General features: G+C 36.3%; 1 protein-coding gene across 1 annotated transcript in view; it reads left to right on the top strand.

Moving 5' to 3' along the window:
- LOC306870749 (extracellular matrix organizing protein FRAS1-like) overlaps positions 1-21,897 on the top strand; it is a gene marked incomplete at its 5' end in the record, with an annotated part of 124,404 nt that overhangs the window by 42,967 nt on the left and 59,540 nt on the right. Inside the window, 9 exons of the mRNA XM_079418171.1 lie at positions 1,522-1,668; positions 2,225-2,359; positions 9,877-10,020; positions 11,348-11,488; positions 12,112-12,252; positions 13,618-13,785; positions 16,896-17,036; positions 17,146-17,289; positions 19,156-19,311. Coding sequence (XP_079274297.1) covers positions 1,522-1,668; positions 2,225-2,359; positions 9,877-10,020; positions 11,348-11,488; positions 12,112-12,252; positions 13,618-13,785; positions 16,896-17,036; positions 17,146-17,289; positions 19,156-19,311 — 1,317 coding nt within the window. The remainder of the gene's footprint in view (positions 1-1,521; positions 1,669-2,224; positions 2,360-9,876; positions 10,021-11,347; positions 11,489-12,111; positions 12,253-13,617; positions 13,786-16,895; positions 17,037-17,145; positions 17,290-19,155; positions 19,312-21,897) is intronic.

Here is a 21,897-nt window from a genome sequence, read left to right as displayed (position 1 = left end):
TTTTCAAATCGATGGAAAGTCTCAAAGGTCATTCCGGTAAAAAATGCTTACTTCAACTGGAAAATGGAGAGTAGGATAGTTTTTCACCAGGAGTTATTGATTCACACACCAAGGTATTTAATTAAAAGTGATTTATGAGGGAATGTCAGAAAATAATAAAGACTTAGAGCTTTCATTTTCTGCCTCTGGATATGGGTCAGGCCTTGTGATTGCTGTCCGGTCCAAAAATTGAGAATGACCATCAGATAATTACCAACGCACCTTTAATGTTCTGCATTGCCCTATTTCCATGTCTCTTGCTCTGGCCTCATGGACGGAGCCAGAAACCTGCAACCCGAAGTCCTTAGCAAGGCATTTACCAGCTCATTAGAGACTGTGTAATTAATTATTGTGCCAAGTAATGGTGCAAAAGAGAATTATAGTTTAGAGGCTCAGGTTTCTTTTGGACCATGTGGAGAAGTTATGAATGGCTTATTAGTACACTGAAGACTGGGTGGGAGAGTTGGTGTTTCAATTGCATTACTATAGAGGAAATTACCATGACGTCATACAACTGGCAACTGCAATTTAAGCATTATATGATGTAATACTATTTGTTAATATTAAAAGAAAATAAATGGTTTAGAGTGAAGAAAAGCAGGTACCCTACCGTTCAAATAATTTCCGTCCGAGTCTTTAAGACATTTATAATGTTACAAAAGATTTAAAATTCAAATACATGCTGTTCCTTTTCATCAAATACTCCTAAAAATTGATCACTTTCCAAAAATATTAGGAAGCACAAGAAATGCTTTTAATGTTAATATCAGAAAATAAATGTTTCTTGATCAGCAAATCAGCAATATTGTAATGATTTCTGAAGGATCCTGTGACCTGCTGAAAATTCAGCATGGAAATCACATGAATAAAGTACATTTTAAAATTATATATAAAAAATATATGTATTAAAGGTATTTTTAAATTTGCACAATATCACTATTTCTACTGTGTTTTTGATCAAATGAATGCAGCCTTGGCAAATATAAAAGTCCTTTTTCAAAAAATGTAGAAATCTTACAGACCCAAAACGTTTTGGTTTAGTGAAGAACTATATGTAGATTCATATCCTATTTTAAATGTAAGTATTTTAATTTGTTGGAAGTGTGACAGGTTTTGAGTACTCATCATTTCTTAAATAATGCTTTTACAATGTAAATATTAATGATGTTATATTGGCTATGATTAAGAACAGCTTTTCTTAATTTAAAAAATTACCTAAAGTATTCACAATAAATGGTACTTTACTGGGTGTTCTTTAATAGGTTAATTAAGCCATTTGTGGTGAGATTTGGGTTTGTGTAATGCCTTAGGAAAATGCAAATGTACTGTCACAGCTGCAGGCCAACTGGTTCTTTCTTATGAGAGCAGAGATGATAATGATGATCGAAGTCTGTGAACCATCATAATTTAAGTGAGTGTTTGTAAACAGTAGTTGAACTGTTGTCTGAGGAGTTTGACTGTGTTTTTTGTGTGTGTCTGTAGCAGTGCAGTGCCACAGGGACTGTTTAACATGCTCTGGCACACCAGATCACTGTGACAGCTGTGAGGACCCTTCCTCCCTGTTGATGAATGGACGTTGTCTGCAGTCATGTCCTGAAGGATTTTTCGCTCAGGGCAAAGTTTGTGCAGGTATAAACATACTTTTTTTGTTTTATTTTTACAGCCCACGCTGGTTTTGTTGCACAAATTGCTGTTCACCTCTTCATCTCACTTCCTTTTTTACTGTATCCTCCTCCTCCTTCTATTTTCCCACCAACATTTACACACGTCTGGCCTAAACACATTTTTACCCTATGCTATATTAAATCCTCAAAATGCCCTGTGCTTTGGGTGACTTCCATAAATAGCTAATCCTTTAGCTTTGTTGGTTTGTGTGTGTGTTTTGTGTGTGCTATATGTGGATGTGAATGTACATGTACATGAGTCATGTTTGTCACAGTCATTTCAACAAGTCAAAACACAGACCGGATCCTGCATTGGAATTTCCCCCCACTTTGGAGGGATATAGCATCATTTGACAAAATTCTTACAGTCACTCTTTAAGAGCTGCTGTGCTAATTCTCTCACACAGAATCTCTATTAATATATCAGTGCTTTGTACCCAGCTTTTGCATAGTGTTTTGCTATTGCAGCCACGAAGTGTATCGCCCAACCCGCTTCACCTTTCTCTTTCTCTTTCTGCCAGCCTGCCAGCCGTCATGTGCCACCTGTGAGAATGACTTTGAATGCACAGCATGTGGTGGGTCCTTCCTCCTCAGTGGCAGGCAATGTGTGACCACCTGTGAGAGAGGTCTGTTCCAGGACCACACACGCTGTCTTAGTAAGTCAACTGCAGTTTACCTTTCATTAACTTTTATTGTCTTGACGACTGTTTACTTCTGCTGTACTTTTATGATGCTTTCTTACCAACTTTAAAAGAAAGTGCAAATATTGCATCTCAGCAGGTAGCTCATAAGGGAAGTTGGCAGTAATACTGTAACAACACAGTATTCATGTGTCTGTGGAGCTATCATAGAAATGCTGCCCAAAAATAATCAATATATACATATATTTTAATTTAAATAGATATTAAATATAATGATGTATTTATGCACCTATATTAAATATATGCAATACTATTGTTTATCAATTTTTTTTAATATTTTTATATAATATGTAAATATATATATTAGCTACCTTTTGAAAGTTTGGAATTACTATGATTTGATACATTTTTGCATTCAGTTGATCGAAATCAAAGTAAAGACATTAGAATGTTATTCTAGTTCAAATAAGTGCTGTTGAACAATGATTCAAGTTCACATTATTCAACATTTATCAACTTCAATCATCTAAGAATTCTAAAAAGTCATGAATGCTGGAGTAATAACTGCTGAAATTTCAGCTTTGCCATCAAAGGAATAAACTACATTTTAAACCGATTGAAATAGAAAATATCTTATATTGTAATAATATTTTATAATATTACTGTTCTTTTGATTAATTAAATAGACAATCGTCTTAGTAAAACATACAATTTTCATTGACACCAAACGATTCATTGATGCAACATTTTTATTTATTTATTTATTGTATTTATTTATAGACAAGGTGCAAATATCACCTGCCATTTGTAATAAGATTTACTCCTCATTCTAAGAGAATTTCATTGTTATATGTGACCCTGGACCACAAAACCAGGCATAAGGTTCAAATTTTTGAAACTGAGATTTATAAATAATCTGAAAGCAGAATAAATAATCTTTCCATTATTGTGTGGTTTGTTATGATAGGACAATATTTGTCCAAGATACAACTATTTGAAAATCTGGAATCTGAGGGTGCAAAAAAAATCTTTTGTCCAAATGAAGTTCTTAGCAATGCATATTACTAATCAAAAATTAAGTTTTGATATATTTACAGTAGGAAATTTACAAAATATCTTCATGGAACATGATCTTTACTTAATATCTTAATGATTTTTGGCATAAAAGAAAAATCAATAATTTTGACCCACACAATGCTACAAGTTGGCTTTTGCTACAAATATACCTGTGGGACTTATGACTGGTTTTGTGGTCCAGGGTCACATATATTAATTTATTGTTCATTGCTATATAATGAAGCTATATTTACTTCCTCAATAAGCAAAAGAGCCCATTTTATATATTTAGGTGTGGAATTCCTATTGTACAACATTTTGCGTCGTGTTAGCTCTAAAAGGTCCATTTCTTCTTTGTTATTAAAGCCAGATGGAGCATTATTGCACCTGCAGTGCATTCACTCCTTGCATAAGAATCAACCTGAAGACGTGGGTACCTGGTCTTGTCAGACTACCTGACTATTGCAATCCAATCTGGAGGGAATCATGCATTAGTGACCTGCTAACTGGTCTGTGACTGGGACCACTGGACTGTACAGCTATTACCCCAGTCCCCACTCTCATTCAATTTCACACTTTAATAAGCCTCTCCCACAGATTGGACCACATTGTTGTACAAGCGACAAGATGGAGAAGAAATATAGGTTGAGCCCATTATAGTGGATTTAGGGAGAATGAGTCTTACTGAGCAATTGAATGTGGAAGATTTTTATTGTGGCCAAGCTATAATGATTCATTCTCTTGTTTCAGTCTCTGAGTGCAAATGCAAATGTTAAAGAAGTTAATAAGCTAAGCTAAAAAAATTAGGAAATCTTAGAGGAAGCCCTTCAACTTCTGTTCTCTTCTCTGTCTCTCTTTGTCTTTTTTCATCTCATGTAACATATGAGGTTTGCTATTTTGAAACAAACTGCTAACAGACCTTACCTAACAATTCTTACATGCCATAACTTGGATATCTTAAATTATCTGCAGCGCATCAAGAAGTCATGTAAAACCTTAAAGAGTTGTGCTGACAGACATGGCCAAGTGTTCTGCCATTAATTTTTCTAGCATGCCAAGCTTTTCCAAATCCACTAAACATGGTTACCTACATCTCTTGTTCACACTTTCTTGTTGGCTGTCAAAATATTTGGTCCCGTTCCAGCTTCTCAGGGTTCTGGGCCAGTTTGGTGCCAGTGTGTGCGAGTCTGTGGAGAGGTGCCATGTAGAACATGAACGTTTCACACTGGGCGCTGTGCCCAGATTTGTAGTTTAATCCTGAGCACTAGATTCCCACAAAGAATAAGAGAAGGTGTTTTGTGACCTTATTGCTGAAAAACATAATTAGAGACTGTTTTCACAGACTGTGGTAATTGTAACAATTTAAAATCATTCATGATAAGGTTTAAAAAACAGTATTTGTACATTAATCTGAGAAACATTATCACACAAGGCATAATTAATTACATGTAAAATAAAAATTTAGATATGAAATAAGTGGTTCTTACTAAGGAAAGTACCAGTATTTCTTTTCTAATTACTACATTTTAATTTGAATCTCATCCCTCACCATTTTTGTTGTGGACGTAAATGACACCAACTGTGTGACTTAATGAGAGGTATGATGTTACAACTTGAATTCTGGAAATGTTGGGATGTTTTTTTAAATTTGAATAAAATGAAAACTAAACGAATTTCAAATCACATGAGCCAATATTTTATTCACAATAGAACATAGATAACATAACATAAATGTTTAAACGGAGAAACGTTACAATTTTATGCACAAAATTAGCTCATTTCAAATTTGATGTCTGCTACAGGTCTCAAAAAAGTTGGGACGGGGGCAAGATTACTATGGTGTAGCATCTCCTCTTCTTTTCAAAACAGTTTGAAGTAGAGATGTACCGATGTATCGGCCAACAATCGGTATCGGCCGATAAAAGCTATTTATTTCAGTTTTTCAAAATCTGCCAATGATGAGGGCCGATTATATCCTGTCAATCAAAAGGCAGCGGAAAAACGTGTCAAACTGCAGCTCATACTGTGAGTGAAAAAAATCTCTGTTGAATTTAGGGCTGTCAAAATTAACGTGACAGTAAGGCATTAACAGTTAAAAAAGCGACATTAAATCAGGCTCAGATGAATCACCCATAGTTCAAGCCAGCATTGCCAGATCCGCAGTTTTTCTCTACACCAAACATTTGTAGCACGCCTCGCATCCAATAATCACAAACAGCTCTGTGCTTTCTTACTTCTGATAAGAAACAAACTCTCAGCTTTCAAATCCTGTATTCTATCACGAAATTCAAACAATGAATGTCGTTTTGATGTGACAGAGCGCTATTGCACCTCAGTTCACGTTCAAGTCTCTTCCAGTTTAATAAGTTGAAACTGGAAGAGACTTAATAACACATGAATGTACATCATAAAATGTTGAAAGATACAGTATGGCTTACCAAAATGTATCATGTCTGTCTAATGTAATCGCTCAATCAGTGTTTCAACCACGGAAAGATGCCAATAAAACAGATTGTGAACAGTGTGTCACTTAACGTGACATTTACCTCAGCAAAGTTATTCCGCTATTCACAGTTCATTAGTTAGCTATAAAACAACACTGAAGAGGAGCATTTTTTTCTTATAGTTAAATATGTATGTTTGAATAAATCTGGCATTAAGGTATTTATGAAGAAACAAGGAAAGTTTATGTTTAAGTTTATGGTAACAAAAGTGGTTAATATTCAACCTGTTCTTTTTCATCAGTATTATTTGTGATTTGAATTTTGTGAACAGGAGTTCCTCTTTTGCTGTGCTATAAGCCGAGGTTCGGACGCTTTCACTTTGAATTCAAATTCACGACGGTCACTTTTTACAAGAAAAGATAATTGTCTGTTTTGTTTACATCTATTCACTGTTTAAAATGAAAACAAATGGTTGAAATATGGATTAATTGTTATTCTTAATTGAAAAGCACAACAACAATAAAACATTAGGCTACAAACTAACTTATATAATGTAATTAACATAAACGAATAAGACGAGGCAAGGCATAGGCTACACCAGAACGTTTAGCAAACACTGAGGAATCAAATAAATAAATAAATAACACTTAAAGAAAGCCTCCATAGTATAACGTGAGATAAACAGCAAAGACAAAACCAGCATGTTCACCTTCTCTGGTATAAGAAGCAGTCTTTTATTTTACTTTCGCTTGAAAACCAAATCCTCTGTCCAGTCCGCCATCATTTCCTCAGTATTCGCGTCATATTTGCCACTCATGCCGACGCGGCAAGTTGCTCCCAAAAAGCTCGCATTGAAAGCGCCTCTCTCACTCTCTTCACGTGATCAGAAATCTTACTCCTGCTGCACTCTACACCGGCTCTGCATCTCGCGCTTTATGCATGGAGCAGAGCAGATGTTTTGGAGCAGCGCAGACCATGCACAAATGCGACCACGTCAAATTTTAACTCGCACATAACTATCGTTATCGGCATCGGTATCGGCCGATATCATTCTGAATAATGGTCTATCGGTATCGGCAGAGAAATTCAGTATCTGTGCATCTCTAGTTTGAAGACATCTCGGCATCAAGGTTATGAGTTTCTGGAGTTTTGGAGTTGGAATTTGGTTCCGTTCTTGCCTGATATAGGTTTCCAGCTGCTGAAGAGTTTGTGGTCATCTTTGATGTATTTTCCATTTAATGATGCTCCAAATGTTCTCTATAGGAGAAAGAACTCCTATAACGGCAAACAGATATGGCACGGGCAAGACACAAGAGTGATCCTAGGGCAAGCGTGGGTCGACAATCAGCGAACAATATCCAACAGGGCAAGGCAGAGAGATAATCCAGGCACACGAGCAATAATCCAAAACACAAGAAAACAGGCAAGGCAAGATTTAGAACAACTGAGTGGGCTCCGTAGTGTAGCTATCGCTAGGATATGAGCTATACAATACTCGGCAGAGAGGAAGAGGAAGTCCATGGTTTAAGTAGGGTGTGTGATTGTGTGATAGTTCTCAGGTGTGAGCGTGATCAGTGCAATCAGCTGTATATGTGTCGTCAGTCCAATGGATGATGAGAATTGTAGTTCGTGGGTGAAGTGCAACAGTAGTGTGGTGCAAGAGTCAATGTGATGGAGGAGTGACCTCTGGTGGTGAGTAAACAGAGGGCCACAGACCAGATTCGTGACACATGTTGCTCTAAAACCTTTATATACCTTTCAGCATTCATAGTGCCTTCCAAAACATGCAAGCTGCCCATACCTTATGCACCCCCATACCATCAGAGATGCTGGCTTTTTAACTGAAATCTGGTAACACACTGGAAGGTCTCCTTCCTCTTTAGCCCGGAGGACACGGCATCTGTGATTTCCAACAAGAATGTCAAATTTGTACTCGACTGACCATAGAACACTTTTCTACTTTGAAACAGTCCATTTTAAATGAGCCTTGACCCACAGGACACGACGGCGCTTCTGGACCATGTTCATATATGAAGTGAAGTGAAGTGACATACTGCCAAGTATGGTGACCCATACTCGGAATTTGTGCTCTGCATTGAACCCATCCAACGTGCACACACACAGCAGTGAACACACACACACTGTGAACGCACACCCGGAGCAGTGGGCAGCCATTTACGCTGCGGCGCCCGGGGAGCAGTTGGGGGTTCGGTGCCTTGCTCAAGGGCACCATATGGCTTCCTTTTTGCATGATAGAGCTTTAGTTGGCATCTGCAGATGGCACGGCGGATTGTGTTTGACCGACAGTGGTTTCTGGAAGTATTCCTGGGCCCATTTAGTAAGGTCAATGTCTGTAGGCCCAAAGACCACGGGCATCCAACAAAGGTCTTCGGCCTTGTCCCTTACGCACAGAGATTTCTCCGGTTTCTGTGAATCTTTTGATGATGTTATGCACTGTAGATGGTGAGATTTGCAAAGCCTTTGCAATTTGACATTAAGGAACGTTGTTTTTAAAGTATTCCACAATCTTTTTACGCACTCTTTCACAGATTGGAGAGCCTCTGCCCATCTTTGCTTCTGAGAGACTCTGCCTCTCTAAGAGATCCCTTTTATAGCTAATCATGTTACAGACCTGATGTCAATTAAATAAATTAGTTGCTAGATGTTCTCCCAGCTGAACCTTTTCAAAATTTCTTGCATTTTGTTACCCCCGTGTCAACTTTTTTGAGACCTGTAGCAGCCATCAAATTTGAAATAAGCTCATTTAGTGGATACAATTGTAGAATGTCTCTGTTTAAACATTTGTTATGTTCTCTATGTTCTATTGTGAAAAAATATAGGCTCATGTGATTTGAAAGTCTTTTAGTTTTCATTTTATTCAAATTTCAAAAACATATCCGTAATTCGGGTTGTACTTTTCATAGTAAAAGCTGAATTTTTAACATACTCCAGTCTTCAGTGTCACGTGATCCTTCTGAATTCATTCTAATGTGGGGATTTGGTGCTAAAAAAAACATATTTTAAATGTTGAAAACAGTTATACCGATTAACATTTTTGTAGAAACTGGAAAATTTTCAGCATTTCGGCATTTCAGCTTTTAACAACATTTATTTAAAATGTGTAAATTGTTGGAGGTACATCTAGAGACTAGATTATCAGAGTGACTTGGTGGACTATGCAACTGCATAGCACCTTAAGAACCATTCAGAACACCTTATTTACAACATTGTCTTTAGTACAACACCTTAGTACATTGGCACCAAGGTTTGCATTGCAAGCATTCAATTCAATTCAATTCAGTTCAAGTTTATTTATAAGCATCACTCACATTTTGTTCAGAAATGTTCAAAATCTGGAATAACAGACATCTATTATTTGTTATAATCAGCCTCATGAACAGAAAGGACCAGAAGGTGATTTTGAAGGAGTGCTCAACTGTTAATTTGTTCCACATCTCTTTTTTTTGCTTTTTTTTCTCTCTCTCTCTCTCTCTCTCTCTCTGTCTGAAGAAGAGATGGAAGATTGATGCAATTTTAAGGCTTCTGTGATATATTTATGTGGAACAGTTAGTAAATTTGCTAAAGTGAGATTGAGTTAGATATCAGTACGCCTTTGGATATATTATTACCATCTTACCAAGGGTTGATTATAAAAGAAGGTTAGATAGAAGGTTAGAAGGTAAGAATTCTTAGTGGAGATGCATTTGTGTTATTTGTCTTATGTGTTTTAATGCACATATTCAACATCTTATGTATGCGATTCTGTACGTGTCCTTCAAATCGTGAGACTTTCTTTATATATGCAAATGTGTTCTTCTGCCTTTTTTGTACCTTTTACAAGCTCCCTTCAGAAAGGTCATCTTTTGTTCGTATCTGACTGGCTTGTTTTCTCTCGCAGTCAAAGTAAATTCACTTTAATTCATCACAGAAAAGCCACAATACAACACTAGAACATAAAGTAACCTTGTAATTCTGCTTTATGCTGTTTGTTTAGTTTGATTTAGAACATGTTATTGATTTCTTCCTCTTTAGGTTGTCATGACTCCTGTTCATCTTGCCAGGGGGCAGGGCCTCAGGATTGTTTGACATGCTCAGACCCCTCCCACTTACTGAAGGATGGATTCTGTGTTTTGGATTGTGGTCCAGGCTTTTATGCTAATCAAGGCAGCTGTTATGGTATGATTGGCAGAATTCACATCTGATTATTACTCTGTATGGTTTGTTTTAATTAAAGCATTTTAATTAATCAGTTTTGCTTAAAACAATGTTTGAGTAAGTGTTTGTTTGAAATTAAACAATTTTAACACTTTTTTTTTTTTGTCACAACTTGAAGTTTAAATACACTATGCTTTCCCAGTTTTGCATCTCTAGTTGTCAAACATCAGAGCCAGTCTGCAGATTTTTAGCAGCTGGAGTTGATACATTTTACACTGCCTAGTGTATGATGGGCACATATTTTGTGTTTTAGCTTCATACTATGACTCCAGTCGGAGGGTATCAATCATTGAACACATCCTGTTTTATTTGTCACACGTCACCTATAAATGCATGTGTTTGTTGTGTTCAAGACATTGTGAATGTCTTGTAGTGTATGACCCACAGTCGTTTAGTGTTTTCTGGGGTGGCAAATTAGCAAGATTATGATCCCTATTTTTTTTTTATTTGTTCAAATTGTATAAGCTGTGCAGTGTATTCTAGCCTTACAGTGCACCCAATAATTTTAATTAGTTTTTTATTATTATTTTAATATAAATAGGAAATATGTTGATTTTGATTTGAATGGATAATGCATGCACTAGTCAGATTGTCATGGCATTTTAATGACCTTATTCGTTGTCCTATCATTGATGATAATATCTTGCCAAGTAGAGAAAAAAGCCTGCTTCAGAAATTTCACCTCGAATACATTTAAGCTGAACCTTGACAACCCAACAGCAAATGCAGAATGACACTCTAAATGTGTATTTTAGAGTGAAAGAACTTAAGTTCCACAGATCCAGCTTGACTGTTTAACATCTGAGAGAACTGTGTTGATGGGGGAGTTTTTTGGGTTTCTGGCTATGGGTAAAAATAGCTAGTGGTTTGAGCACTTTAAATCTTGCATGCTGACTTTGAAAGTCCTGAGGCTTTTCTGCATTCATTTATTCTTTTTTGAATGCAATCATTTTGATTGTGATATTTTAGTCATGAGATTGTACTAGTTCTTTAATCCAAATGTTAGTTGTCTTCAATATATATGAAGAGTTTATTTGCAAAAACAGATAACTCCGTTTTTCAGAATTTTGAAAAAAAAAAACTTTTTTTAATGTTATCATGTTTTTATTGTGTTAGTTAGCTGTTTTTTAGTTATTTTTTAACCTAGTCTAAACAACCCAATTGCAGTTTGATTGAGATTAATTGGAATGCACAATGAAAAAACACGATTTCTGAGAATTGTTAAAAAGAGTTTTTGCAAATGAATATTTATGCAATATTTTATAACATATTTTTTGTTCTGTTGTAGCTTGTGACACTTCCTGTACAACCTGTCATCCCGACAACCCCAGTTGCATGAGCTGCCCCCCTGAACATGCACTGCATCAGGGGAAATGTGTACCACAATGTCCACCACAGTATTACAAGAATGACCACAGCCATTGCCAAGGTGAAAAGTTTTCTTTTACACTTTTAACATTTTGTTCAACATGTCCATGTAGGTTTACTGGCAAACACAAACTCATAAATCTCTTTTCTAGCGAAAAACCATTCATTCTGAAACCCGTTTTCTTTGCCAGAGATGATTCTTTGGAAAGTTTCCCTTTCATTTGGAATCAGTCCTTTGAAATGTCTTATCTACGTTTTCTCAGCAAAACCACATGGGGTAGACAATTGTCATGTCTGGATGTTAGTTTGATGTATGATTTTGAGTTTAAAATGATTTATTAATGCAGTCAAGCCCAATCCTGTGGTGTACAGTCCATTTGCATTTCATTTTTTGGCAAGCTCTTTTCTACCTAACCAGCTCATAAGAAAGTCCATACATTATGTTAGCTATTGCTGATTGCAGTTGTGAGGACATTCAGAAGTAGCAAAATGACCATAATACCAGAATTTGAGATTTGCCAAAGTACTTCAACAAGACAAGTTACATTTTTGCTAACCGACTTTGATGAAATTGGCATTGAAAGGTTATAAGTTACAAGAGGTCCTGGTAGGTTATTTTTGCTCTCATCTCATGGGATTTCTACTAAATCCACCTGCTGAACTATGCCTGTGTTGTTCTTCCAGCCTGCCACAGTTTGTGCGCGTCCTGCTCAGGGCCAGCTGTGTCTCACTGCACCTCCTGCTCAAAGTCTCTCATCCTGAACCAAGGCCAGTGTGTGGAGTCCTGTGGAGAAGGACTATTCTCCAGAGGGGGACACTGTCACAGTACGACTGCATTTCTAAAACTCTGATATTCCTCTCACTGTTACATAATTATGTGGTGAAAACTGGGTCATGATAAAACAGGATAGATCAAATATGAGCTGTCCTAAAGAGTTCTTGTGTAATACTTAGCAAAGATTTGATTCGACCACTCACTAAATGATGCAATGCATCATGAAAATTGGATTTTAAATTTGGTTAGAATACAAAACTAAATGGATGGACAAGATGCTTGCAGTTGAAGATAGATATATAGATTGATAGACAGATAAATGTTGCATTGTAAGGTAGTGTGGAAAGTGAGGATTTTTGTTCAGGATGGGTTATCTGTTACCTGTAGCCATTTAAGTGTAGTTGTCCCCTGCCCCGGTATGTCAATCAGTACTGCATTGCGGGTGAGTGTGTGTGTGTGTGTGTGTGTGTGTGTGTGTGTGTCCTGAATACAGATAACCTACTCTGACTCTGTGTAGAGATTCAGACTATTTGTTCACAGAAGTGTGTGTTATAGACTGGATTTATATAGATATATATCTACACTGTAGTGAGGCTGTAGGAAGTATGAAAAATATATACTATACACTATACACTACTAGAGATTTATGCTTTTATTCATAAAGAATGCATTACATTGAGGAAAAAAATGTAGTCATGTATAAGGTGCCAAAAAAAATAAATTTCAAACAAAGGCTGTGCTTTTTCAAAGAATAAAAAAAAGACACTGTATCATGGACTCCACAATTCATTACCATTTTCGACTGTGATGATAAGAAATCAACATATTAGAATGATTTTTGAAGCATCATGTGACACTAGAGTAAAGTTTTTCATCACAATAATGTTGTTTTATAATAACATTTCACAATATTACTCTTTTTAATGTTTTTTTTATATCAAACATATAAACCTTTTCTCAAAAACAAATAGCAACAACAACAAAAAATCTTACTGATGCCAAATTTTTGAATGGTAGTCTACTAAAATGTCTTAAAGAAAATTAGGTTTGTGTGAGGCTTAGGTTTATGGCTTGGGGGCACTGAAATCATTAGCTCTGTTAAAAACAATAGTCAATGTAAAATTTCCCACCATGATAGAAAATCAAAGGTGTGGATGCATGAAATCGGAATGCCATAAACTGTGTAGATGTACCCCTTGCAAAAGCAGCTTTAAAGTCTAAACTATCTAACTATATTTATGAGGCATAAAATGAAATGGCTAAAGTTTAGGTTTAGTCTAAAACAATTTTAAGGTGCATAAATTAAGGTCAGTTAAACTCAAAGAGACGGTCCCTTTTTGATACAGTGCTGTGCTTTTATGTGTGTATGAACTTTATTTTTCTACTCTTTTCAGCATGTTTCCTTCTCTTTTCAGGGTGCCATTCATCGTGTAGGGTCTGTGTGGGTCCGGACTCCTCAGACTGCACGCAGTGTGTCAAACAAGAAGAGGTCCTGCTGCCTCAAAATGGACATGTCTCTCATGGGTCCTGTATGTCTGCCTGCAGGCCACAGCATTTTCTTGACGCAGATCGGACCTGCAGAGGTGAGCAAACAAGAAGACACATTCTATTTTTCTCTGAAGATGTAGACATACTCTACCATTTTAATTCTCAGTAGCTCCATGATTATGAAGTGATGGCAAGATAAACGCTGGAAAAATGAATGTGCTTGTCACTGTGTTGAGTGACGAACTGCAGGTTGTTTGCACTATTTATTCCCAATGTCTTAATCCTCAATGACTGATGATCTGCAGTTCACTTCAGATACACCAGGGCTGTTGTACAGGATGTTAAACACCCTGTGGAGAACGCTGTTCATTTAAAATTTAAATCCTGCCAAAAAGGATTTGGAATTACATTTTTTCAAAGTTAAAAGAATATCTTTCGAAAAAAGTGCGGGTGTGAGCCGTCATACACAAACCCAGAAATGAATTACATTAAAACAGTATGACAACAGCTGCTTGTAGTATATTCATCAAGGACTGCAGGCTTTCTGTAGTACCACCTACACCTCAGCCCGCAGCACTGAGTAAAATTTACTGTTCCTTTTACAGTCACGTTGAATGGTTTCTGAATTTTATACAGTGAATCATTTCTTTATTTATGATGTTGCCACAAGCTGAGAGCTTCACAGGGATGGAATTCTGGCTCCAGTATGTGTCAGATATTGTGTATAAAACTTTTATTTGTCAGAATATGATCATTTTCATTTTGCATTTGTTTCTAATATAGCTCACAATGACATATTTTATTAAATAAAATTAATTGGTAACAGTTTGCATACAATGAGGTTCAGTTGGTTAATGTTATCCTGATGCATATAATTAAAAAAATCTAGGTTCATATTTCTTAGTATACATATACTACTGTTTATATATTTTTTAAAATATATTAATATATGTACAAATTAAGAATAACTTAGATTTATAAATGCTTTACAATTATTGTTCATTGATATTACATCATACAGAATGCATTAACCAATTAAATCCTATTGTAACGTGTTACCAAATCCATAATAATAATAATAAAATAATAATAATATTGTTTTAGTTGACTTAGAAGCACATCACTGAAGGTGGTGAGAAAGTGGCCAGTGGGCTGTTCATTCAATGGGTCCACTGTCATGAAGCTCACTGCTATGAAAATGACGAGTGCCTCTTTCTTCAAAGAAGACCTTTGTGTTGAGCCAGCATGCTCAGACCAAATGTTGAGCTTCCTCAGGGCTACTTGTCTGGAGTGTGTGTGAATGAGTGTGTGTGGATGTGCTGGTGGATCAGATATCATGCAGAGGAAATTCCAATCTGTAAATCCCTCTAAAGTCAGTCTCTCTGCTGGCCTCTATATGTTTTTGTGTTAGTCTTACTCAATAGGGTGACAAGAACTACAAATAATTAGACTGGAATGTTTCTGTTGTGTGATCTGAAAGCAAGAGCCAATTTAAATCATTTTCAATTAACATTATTATTTATGTTTTGTGGGCAACCATTAAAACCTTTACTAATAACAATCATTCTTGCATTATAAAATGCTTAACCAAGTACCTAGTTGGTTAAAGGTTAGAGCTGGAGACTTGCAAATATAACTAGGACAATTGAAGTAAATATGTAATGGTAATATTTACAAGTGTGGTTAACTAATGGCATTTAAGTGTGGTTCCGAGTGTCCAAAATAATCCAAATACCTTTTAGGCCTGTTTTAACAAACAGTACAGTAGCCTTTTAGTTCAGTTTAAAAATCGATTAAAAGTACATTAAAGAATTCATCCTATCACTATGAACCTTCAAAACTTATGTACCATTCCCAATATCCTGGCTTCATTTCAAAACAAACCCCATGGCTTGAAATGTCATTTAAAAGAAAAATGATCAATATGTGAGGCCTTTAGGCATATTTATTGTGTCTCTGAATTGTATTAAAAGAAAGCTTTGCCCTGTCTCCCATTCACTCGTTAGTATTTAGCACACCCACTATTCTTCTTTGGGGAATGTATTGAATTACAGGGGTAGATAAGCCCTTTTGTTCTGATTGACAATGAAACCTGGCTGAACAGACAAATAATTTAAAGACAAGCTGATGATTTGGGTCGCAGTGGAGGCTATGGCTGTTGACACCTGTGTCCTAAGGGCTTTACTCCAAATCGAGGAGACTGTGAAGAGCTTCTTCATCTTTGTATTTTCCAGTGATTTATGTATGTTTGTGTGTGTGTGTGTGTGTGTGTTGTCTGCATGTGTCTGCCAAATGTCTCTCACATTCAGTCTGGTAGAGTAGTGGAGACGAGTCCAGACTTCACACCCGTGACAGGCTTTCTTTTTGGAGCCCACTGCTTTCATTCAGCTGTGTGCACATAGATCAGCTCTCTGACTGACAGCCTTTTTAGAGCAAATGCACTTTGTCTACATAAATGACTTAAAGGCAGATTGGGCATCATTTCTACAAAACTGTTGCCCTGAGATGAGGTCCGTTCTCTGATTTTCCTAGTACATGTGGAGTGCTCAACATTGAAAGTTTTGTTTTTACATTTATTTAAATCTTTATACAAACCTGGTAACACTTTATTTTAGGGTCTCTTAACTAGTTGCTTATTAGCATGCATATTACTAGAATATTAGCCATTTATTAGTAGTAATTAAGCACATGTTAATGCCTTATTCTACATGACCTTATTCAACGTCACCTAATCCTACCCAATACCTAATCTTAACAACTACCTTACTAACTATTAATAAGCAGCAAATTAGGAATGTATTGAGGGAAAAGTCGTAGTTAATAGTGAATAAGTGTTCCCTATTCTAAAGTATTATCTAAAATGTTTTAAATTTTAAAACTTTAGATTTTTGAAAGCTATCTCTTCAACGAGGCTGTATTTATTTGATTACAAAACAGTAAAGCATTATGAAGCATTACAATTTAAAAGATCCAGCTCCAATAAATTTAATATAATTTTAAAATGTAATTTATTCCTGCAATGACACAGCTGAATTTTCAGCAGCCATTACTCCAGTCTTTGATTTTTTTCAGGATCCTTTGAGTCTGAAAGTTCAAAAGAAAATCCTTTTATTCAAAAAATAAAAATTGGGATATCTGGTACACAGTTTGAGTTTGTTTACAAGACTGTGACTAATATCACTTTCTCTCTCTTTTCCTCTCTCAGAATGTCACATCTCATGTTCAGGCTGCACTGGTGGAAGTTTCCAGAATTGTACTTCCTGTATACGGCCCAGTGTCCTTCATCAAGGGCAGTGTCTCGATAAATGTCCCCATGGTTTCCACGTTCAGGACCGTACTTGCCAAGGTGTTTTTGGATGTTATTCTGTTCTGTTCCGAAGGTTGTATCCCTGTGGATTAGTACAATTCAGTAGATTCTTTTATGAATGTAATGTAGTTCTTTTGTCTCCCTTCAGCCTGTCATCCATCATGTAAGGTGTGTACGGGCCTGTCTCAGGCTGACTGTTCTGCTTGTCCAGCCCACGCCAGTCTCCATAACGGGTACTGCCGAACCAGCTGCCCTGAGGGCCAGTACCTGAATGCTGTGGGCTACTGCATTGGTGAGTGAAAATCAATCTTCCATCACCAAAACATTCTTAAAATGCTTCCAGGCGACACCTTTGATCTCAAGTCATTGCACCAGCTTGGGTTTAAGGTGTCAAATTGGCATTTTGCCTTCAGGGGAGGATTTGGTGTTAAAAAGGAATGTCAGCTATTCTTGGAAAGTCAATGCTAAGAGTACGTAAATGGGCAAATATGTTAATTTTTTGTCGAATGTGCTCTGAGCTGTTTTATTTCTGAAACTAGCCAATTCTTTTATCCTGTTATTTGGGTCTTAATAAAATGTGGCTGAAGTACCAGTCTGTGTCTCATAAAGATTGGAAGTTTTGTGCAGTAAACATGAGGAAACAAATAGGAAACAGTAAGTGGAGAAAATCTACACTTATCCACACTAGAAGATAAATGTGACTGTCAGTCAAAGCAGGCGTAAACAGTTTTAAAATAAAAAGAACAAATTGTGATATAGAGTGTTTAATAATACATTTAAAATTATCTCATATGATCCTCAAAAATCATTCTAATATGCTGCCTTAGTGATCAGTGTGCAAGAAACAGTTGCTTAATATTTTTGTGGAAATAATTCTTTGATTTGATCTGAAGAGAAATAAACAGCATTTATTTGGAATAAAAATCTTTTGTAACATTATAAAAATATCTGCTGCCTTGTTTAATTTAATGCATAGTTGCTTAATAAAAGTAATACATTCTTTAAAATAGAAAACATTTTTACACAAGGTCTAGTTCTCGCTTTTAACAAACCATCATCAACTATGACTTTTGCTTCAATAAACTCCTAATATGCTGCTTATTAATAGTTAGTAAAGTAGTTTTTAAGTTTAGGTATTGGGTAGGATTAGCGTTGTAGAATATAATGCAGAATATGGGCTTTATAAGTAGTAATTAATAGCCAATATGTTAATAATAGTCATGCTAATAATCAACTAGTTAATATTGAGAATTGGTCCCTATACTAAAGTGTTATCCATTTTTCCTATTTATGCATATGTTACCACTCTTTTTAGAAAATATGGGCCATTTAAAATCATTCTGCATACTATCTAATGTGAAACTTTTCTAAAACGGGTGTAAACCTGTATTGTAATGTTTTGTTATAAGGTGACCTGTATGATTTATGTAACAGTAAAAGGCTCCTAAATGGAAGCTTGAGGACTGATATTGAAATGGTTCAGGTTGGATGAGTTTATGTTCTGTAAATATGGCCTTGCTGTTGTAAAGTGCTAGTGGAATCGTTCAGAAAGACTTTGACATTGAAATCTCAAAATATACGCAGTTTATCTGAAAAACATGAAATATCCACATACAATAATTACTAGGATTTGTTATTGTCAACATGTTGAAATATACAGTATGTTTACTATATAAGAACATTTCAAATAACCTTATTCTCTTTTTCACAATTTGTCAGAGCTCCTGTTTTTATTATGTGCTGAAGGTTATAGCAGCACTTTTTATTGTTTGATTTCACAGACCTCCTTTTTTGTTTAGATCTTGTTATGAGTAAATAAAGCATGAACTGTATGTATTATTCAAAGAATCTGTACCGATCCCTCATGCCTATCACTCAGCCTGAGAAATGAGCCAATGAGGATTTTCATTGGTTGATATGCATCTCTTTATTATCAGCGCCCTCAGCGTGTCCATGGCAATGAAGCTAGTCTGCTCTCACAGCTGATAAGGAGTGAGAGAGGATATACAGATAACACTGTGTTTACTTTTACACCTTTAGAACATTTTGACGATAAGAATCTGATAAGACCTTTTTTCCTCCGTTTCCTCTCTTCAGTTCGGGAATTTATGGTTATGCATAATAATAAACGCACACCGTCTGTTTGTTTTTCTATCAGAGTGTGAGGAGGGATGCCAGCGGTGTGTGGCAGACCTGCAGTCTGGCTTTGGCACTGTGTGTTTGTGGTGTAAGGTTCCCAGGATGCTGCTGCTGGGAGATCACTGTGTACCACAGTGCCCACCCAAATACTACCGGTGGCATGGAGCTTGCAAAAGTAAGTTCAGGGCAAAAAATTAAACACAGTCCCACAACCAGTCTACACATGATCCACTGCATTGTTATGCAGAACAATCCTAGATCAAGCAATAACACACATCAAATTTGCAACTATGAAATACTACTTATTCTAGAGTCACTTATATATAGGAAATAATTTTGTGTCCTAATTATATTGTGTAATAAATGTGATTTGCAATGATTTTGTGAGACGTCTATATGTGAATCTGCAAACTGCAAGATTAATGCATGAAATCAGATTTAATTATTTTCAAGTAACAATTAAGAATTCACACGTTCACAAATGACATCTAAAACATCTTTATGAATAAATAATGGGAGCAATGGAGCTCCTCTTTCCTGTTTTTACACAACTCCCCTTGCTCGCTTTATTTCCCAGATTGCCTATTTATATTTAATCATAAACTAATCTGAAAAGTAGGCCTTCTGAGCTAACAGTAAATTGTACGGTTGCAATCTGATTTGGATTAACTGATTATAGAAGGAAAGGTTTTTATGGACAAAATTATGATTGCGAGATCTCAACCTTGGCAGTAAGCTTTTCAGACTACGCTCAAGTGCAACCCTAATCTGCATGGCATGATGATAATTCATCACATCTTTCAACATCATCTAACGGTCTTCCTCTGAGAAAAACGTGTGCTGCTTTATTTCCATCTTTGAGTTTCATTATGTAGATTGAGCGTCATTAGTCACACACACAGCGTCTAATCTCAGTGCCAGCATCCTCTTTATACACTAGTTTGTCATTCTACATGATCTCTCAATGTAATATAGCCAGAGCCTCTGTTTTCATAACCCTGATGCAATTACCTGTGATGCTTTGAGAGTGGCTCCTTTGCTGACAGTGTAGATGAGACGGTGCATTTGTTTTTATTAGGGAGTGTGATGTAGTGCTCAGCTTTAATGCAGAATCTTTTAATATGCTGATGTGATCTATAAACTATTATTACCTTCTTTAATTGCCTGGTTATGTCAAGGGTGTGTGTGTGTGCAAAAATGTATATACACGAATGTGCATATATAATGCTCTATGTGCCTTAAAGGCAAAAGACCATTAATGGAATTTACTTGAACTTAGCATTGTCAAATGTCTTTGGCCTGTTTGAAGGGGATATGTCAAGTTGACAGCCGACTAAAAGTCATATGTGAATGGAAATTTCTGAGTACAAGTGTTGGATGTCAACAGTATTCCTTTTAAGTCTTCTGTCTTTATAATACTGTCATGAAATGTAGATGTCCTTGGCAACAGCACTGATTAACATGTCAAAATGAATAGAAGTGTTGCTCTATTTTTCAAGCTTCTATGGTTTTAATAACCTTCATCTGCTAAAACTGAGTCCTGTCTAAATCAACTGTGTGCATCTTTTATACTATTGTATTAAATACAACTGCAGTTCACAGTGTATACAGTGGTGTGAAAAAGTGTTGGCCCCCTTCCTGAATTTTTTTTTTTTTTGCATGTTTGTCACACTTTAATGTTTCAGATCATCAAACAAATTTAAATATTAATCAAAGATAACACAAGTAAACACAACATGCAGTTTTTAAATGAAGGGTTTTTTTTATGAAGGGAAAACAAAATCCAAACCCACATGGCCCTGTGTGAAAAAGTGAGAGCGCAGTGACGACTCATCCAAGAGGTCACAAAAGACCCCACAACAACATCTAAAGAACTGCAGGCCTCACTTGCCTCAGTTAAGGTCAGTGTTCATGACTCCACCATAAGAAAGAGACTGGGCAAAAATGGCCTGCATGGGCATCCAAGATGGGTTCCAAGACGAAAACCGCTGCTGAGCAAAAAGAACACAAAGGCTCGTCTCAGTTTTGCCAGAAAACATCTTTATGATCCCTAAGACTTTTGGGAAAATACGCTGTGGACTGACGAGACAAAAGTTGAACTTTTTGGAAGGTGTGTGTCCCATTACATCTGCCGTAAAAGTAACACAGCATTTCAGAAAAAGAACATCATACCAACAGTAAAATATGGTGGTGGTAGTGTGATGGTCTGGGGCTGTTTTGCTGCTTCAGGACCTGGAAGACTTGTTGTGATAAATGGATCCATGAATTCAGCTGTCTACCAAAACATCCTGAAGGACAATGTCCGGCCATGTGTTCGTGACCTCAAGCTGAAGCGAACTTGGGTTCTGCAGCAGGACAATGATCTTCATAATAAAAAACTTAATTCAAAAACTGCATGTTGTGTTTACTTGTGTTATCTTTGATTAATATTTAAATTTGTTTGATGATCTGAAACATTAAAGTGTGACAAACATGCAAAAAAAAAAAAACAAATCTGGATTTTTTCACAACACTTTTTCACACCACTGTATATAGTACACTTTAAAGGATTATTCCACCCCAAATTGAAAATTTTGTCATTAATCACTTACCCCCATGTCGTTCCAAACTCGTAAAAGCTTCGTTCGTCTTCGGAACACAATTTAAGATATTTTGCATGAAGACTAGGAGGCTTGTGGCTGTCCTATTGACTGCCAAGTAAACAACACTGTCAAGACCCAGAAAAGTATGAAAGACATTGTCAATATGGTCCATCTGCTAT

The sequence above is a fragment of the Barbus barbus genome, assembly GCF_936440315.1.
Source record: "Barbus barbus genome assembly, chromosome: 6".
Lineage (NCBI taxonomy): Eukaryota > Metazoa > Chordata > Actinopteri > Cypriniformes > Cyprinidae > Barbus > Barbus barbus.
Note: the sequence above shows the minus strand (reverse complement) of the source record. Positions and strands in the feature narration are given on the sequence as shown.